Source organism: Macadamia integrifolia, chromosome 5 (genome assembly GCF_013358625.1).
Source record: "Macadamia integrifolia cultivar HAES 741 chromosome 5, SCU_Mint_v3, whole genome shotgun sequence".
In the NCBI taxonomy this organism is placed as follows: Eukaryota; Viridiplantae; Streptophyta; class Magnoliopsida; order Proteales; family Proteaceae; genus Macadamia; species Macadamia integrifolia.
Window position 1 is genome coordinate 2,044,471 of NC_056561.1, and position 4,949 is coordinate 2,049,419.

General features: G+C 36.9%; 1 protein-coding gene across 1 annotated transcript in view; it reads right to left on the minus strand.

Annotated features, from left to right (window-relative positions):
- Positions 1-169: 169 nt before the first annotated feature.
- LOC122079771 overlaps positions 170-4,949 on the minus strand; it is a 7,641-nt gene continuing 2,861 nt past the window's right edge. The window contains exons 4-9 of the mRNA XM_042646481.1: positions 3,462-3,746; positions 3,313-3,371; positions 3,170-3,206; positions 2,989-3,060; positions 1,698-2,022; positions 170-846 (exon numbers count right to left, since the gene is read on the minus strand). Coding sequence (XP_042502415.1) covers positions 406-846; positions 1,698-2,022; positions 2,989-3,060; positions 3,170-3,206; positions 3,313-3,371; positions 3,462-3,746 — 1,219 coding nt within the window. The 3' untranslated portion in view covers positions 170-405. The remainder of the gene's footprint in view (positions 847-1,697; positions 2,023-2,988; positions 3,061-3,169; positions 3,207-3,312; positions 3,372-3,461; positions 3,747-4,949) is intronic.

A 4,949-nucleotide genomic window follows, 5' to 3' on the forward strand; every position in this document is an offset into this window, starting at 1 on the left:
CCACCCCCAACCGCCCACCGCTCACCGCCCACCGCCCACCAATCTATCAGAATATAATGGTATTTGTTTCCACGTATATTCATATTCCCTCCGCTTCCTGTGGTTGTTCAATCAGAGTGATTGGAATAGAAGAAGGATTCCAGACGAGCTGGAACTAGGAAAAGATGACTAAACACAATAAATGATTTGCTTTTACTAAAGGATAGAAACTTTTTGATATTTTGTATAAATATTTACATAGGAACCAGGTTAAGGTAACACCTCCCCAAGAGGATAATTGTATCCCAAAACCCAAAAATGAGGAGCTTCGCCCCACAAGGGTAATCGCTGACAAGGGGGGCTGATCTTTAACTAGAGAAAGCTACCTTATAATACTACTTACTGCTACCGTAACAATCGTGGGATCTATACAATGGCTTCACCAGTTCTTGATGTGTTGTTATTGCTATTACTATCGTCTCTGTTCCCACTGCTCTTCTTGCAAATGCATTCTAAAGCTTTTATTGGTAGAGAAAACTTCACAAACACTTCCTCCTTTTGGGGGCGGTTTGCATAGAGAATCCAGAGGACAAGGCAAAGCATGACTCCCACTGCAATAAGCCCCAACCCTGCATTAATTATCTTGAGGTAATGATCAACTGGAGGACAATAGTCCGAAGTGATGTGCCTGAACGTATCCCGGACAAAATTGCAATCCTGGAAGTCGAGCAATGTCGGTGCATAGTGATCAAGGGCATAGCTCACATTCACAGCCACCATTAACTGGTTGTACAGGTTCGGTGTAAGCCTCCCAACACTTGTGCAGATTCCAGTTGCCGATGTCGTGCATATGTATTTCTTCCATTCCTGAAAAGTTAGCAGATAAAAGCATTTTCTTAGTTTCATTTCAATCAGAACATGATCTAATAGTAGCATGACTAGCTTTACTTCAGATGCAAAATCCAATCATACACCCAAAGCATCAAGATTGTCAAATCGGTTTGGGTTTAGTTTTTCTGTTCAATTGAAGATACAACATTTACAACCAGAAACATAACAATTTTCAAAAACTCAAAACCAAAACTGAAACTAAACCGACTTGGTTCGATTTAATTCGGTTCATATTTGGTTTAGTTCTTTCATTTGTTCCATACACGGTCTGGTAGTTCGGTTAAAGTGGAAATAACTGGCTAACTATAAATTGGAAAGAAAATTACAACCTCAAGAAAATACAGTCCCACAATGTCAAATCCAGTACCTTCAACCCTTTTTACACAACTCAACAAAGACTCATGACTGTGGGGTTTAGTGTGGTTTAGGATTAGTTTGGTTTGGTTAATACAAGTTACACTTTATTTGTTCATTTCAAAACTGGGGGTTTTTAATATATACCAAAACTGAATCGAATGAAGTTTGACTTTTCAAAACCAAAACAAAACAGAATTTTTCAGTTTGGTTAGGTTTTGTACAGCCGGTTTTGGTTTTCCGGTTCCAGTTCTAAATTGACACCCTGACAGAGCATGACGTTATCTGTAACTTTTTTTTCCTTGATTATTAAGTGAATGGTATCCTGTAACATTAATAATAAAATATACGCCAGCTCCTAGGGTATAGTCTGTCAACCTAATCGAACTCATTTCTCAAGGTCAAGAGCAGGCTTGCAATGTAACGAGAAATCTTATTTAGTCTCAGAAACATAAGTAATACCATAAACTTACCGAAGAAGCATTTGCGATGGATACTTCTATGGATCCACAAGGGCGATCATGCAGCTTTAAGTCAAAAGGGGAACAAAGAGGTGGTATCAAAGGTCCAGACTGATTGAAATAAAAAGGAGTAGCTTGAGGAGGAGGGTCTGTGTTGGGAAAAGTGTATATCACTGTGTTCACAATATTCACGAGCTGGCTAATGACTTCTTTACTTTGTACCAGGGTCTTGTCTGTGGTATTCTTATCAACACAAGGAAGGATGCTGCTCAGTGCTGTCTCTGCTTGAGGATTGTCCACCCACTCTCCCATGGCCACACAAGTGTCTGAAATTGCACTGAAGAATACAAAAAAAAATTGAGATTATGTTAGGAAAATGACAAATTCAGATCATTATGCATTCCACCATGCAATTTTGTGTTACTAAAGACTGAAATGAGGACACACCGAAGAAAGTAGCAAAGTTTCTTTGTCAGGAAAGTGGATATTTCAGTTCCTGAAGCATTATTAAGTACCTTGATAGCTAGCACAAAAAATTTTAACGAACACGACATGTGATACTAAATGGCAAGAACATGCAGAAAATCCCCCACAGAGGATAGTGGGAAAACCTAGGGTCCATTTGTTTGCAAGGGAAGTTAAGGGGAAGGGGTGTGAAATTTCTTAACCTGAAAAAGAAACTTTTATAATCATTAACCCACATGATTGTCACCAACTCCAAATCATTTTGTATTTGGTTATTAAATTTTACTTTACTTTGCATCCAAATCCCTTGGATTTGAAAAGTAGAATAAAAATTATATCTAAAAAGTACCATTTCTAAACATGGTAATAAATTTAAGTAGTTTATACAATTGTGTTAGGTATAATTACAAAAGTTACATTTTTAGATTTGAAAATCTTCCCTTCCCTTCCCTTCCCTTCCCTTCAATTTCCCTTGCAACGAAATGAAGCCTATGGTACAAAAATGGAGCTGAAAATCCGAGTTAAAATAGCTGAGAGATCACAGGAAAGGGAGACTGATGGTACAAAAAAGCTGATTACCTAAGATGAGTGAAATAAATTTACGATATAGAAGGCTGTAGAAAGGAAGAAATATTTCTAAAAATGTAATCAGTGCCCGCTAATTTGTATACAGAGACTATCCTGCAAGGAACCATCACTGAATTGAATGCATCTTCTCACTGATTCTAAGAAAATGATGGTATTCCAAAAAACAGTTTGCCTTCTAGATACCCATATGCTGATACAGGAAAAAAATTCAATCATATCATATAACCATATTTGAATTTCAAGGTCTTACTTGTTAAGAACCACAAAAACTCCACAAATAATGAAAGTGATTGCCACAAGAAGCCATCCACTCAAGATGAATCTGCATATAAGATAGAAGAATTAAGCATCATCCCATCATCCTGCAATAATCTAGCAGTTTACCCAGTAAAATAAATTGCCAACCTCTGACCAAGTAAAAAGGAACTCACATATAAATAGCATGTTGGTGACCAAGTACAGAAAGCACTGCAGAAAAAATTGTTGAAAATTAGAAAAACTAAGATGGAGTAACAAAACTGAGAATAAATAATGCACGAATCAGTGGAGTGGTGAAGAATTTAAGGCCACATACAAAGACCTAGAAGAGCCAGGACAAGCATCACTGCTGCCACAGTGATTAATGCTGATCGCCTGAAACATGGTATTGAAAGATGGCTATTAGAAATTAAGTGATGATTCAAGTGCTGAATAAATAAATTACACCAAGTTAAGAACTCATACACAGCATTGAAGACTTTTCTTATTTTTCCAGAATTTTCACTTGTTTTCTCTGTCAAAGTATTCGCTGCAGTATTTAAATCCACATTCAACTTGTCAATTTCGTCCTTGACGTTTGATGGGAGAAAAACTTCATCCACATTTATAGTCTCAGCAATAGATAGAAAATCTGTGACATTTCTGAGAGTCTGCACAGTGTAGTCAGACTGATTCACAACATATTTCAGAGTATCAAACACCTTGTCATGAAATTCATCTTGCCCAACAGAAAGAAGAATGCATCCAACCCTGGTGACAGGAAAGTACACAGGACATAAACACAAAATCGGGAAACATTAATCCCCTCCACCACCACGAAGAAAAAAAATTTTGCAACCAGCTGGAAACACTAGTGTAAGTTATGGGTAAAACCACACTTAGATATGAATAAAACACTCTTGAGGAAATAATAACCACTAAATGCTGCACCAAAGTAATAATGACAACTGCTTCGTCAGATAACTTGCAAAATTTGTAGAAACTAAAAAGCAATAATGACCATACAGGAAAAATACTATTATAAATTGTTTTAACAGCCCTTTTGATTGTTTTTCAGGTTTAGTTAATCCATTGCTGATAATCCCAACTCCTTCCCGAAAACAAGCAGTCTATCTACGAAAAACTTTAACAAGATCCCCTTCAAAACTTCTAGAAAGAAAAAAAAAAAAACTCTGGATGTTTATTTTTTGCTTATCCTTTTTCCCCTTTTCCCAGTGTTCTTAATAAGCTTTCTTTTTCCCTCACTATCATGTTATATTCAAGGCACACCCACTTGCTACACTAGATTGAACCAAATCAAATGAAGTGAGCTGATATCTTCAAAAGATACAGCCGGAGATATTAAAAGAAAGAGCAGCACTCAAGGTGCCAAGTCCTCCAAGTGCCTGAGGTCAAGCCAAGGTTCACACTTTACTAAATGAGTAAAGGGACATGTAGTTTTTTAGAGAAAAGAGCTATACAGTAACTACTAAAACACTCAGAAATAATGTAAAAATTTACATGAAAAAGATAGTATGAAATAAAACACCTAATAATTAAAATGGTATGATGATAAAATCACACAATTACATAACCCGCACATGTAATCAGGGACAGGTGCATGGCCAATGCAGAGAATAGCAATCCTAAGTTCTATAGCTTAAGCAATTTGCTAACCTACAGAGTAAGCCTCATTTGATCAACCAAAGCAAGCCTCTAATGATGAAATGATCAGACTAAAAGAGGTAGTACTTCCAATTTCCAAATGAAGCAGCCAACCATAAAGGCATGAAGTACAAAAGGTAAACAGAGGCACATAAAGGTGCACACATTATTGAAGTAGCACAAGGGTGCACCTCTTGCATGAGGTATGAGGCGCTTTCCAGAGTAACATGCTTCAATCACACTAAAATTAGCAAGAGAAGACGAATTCTTAAATATTTGGCCTTCCTTCAATGTGAAAATTCTCTCTTT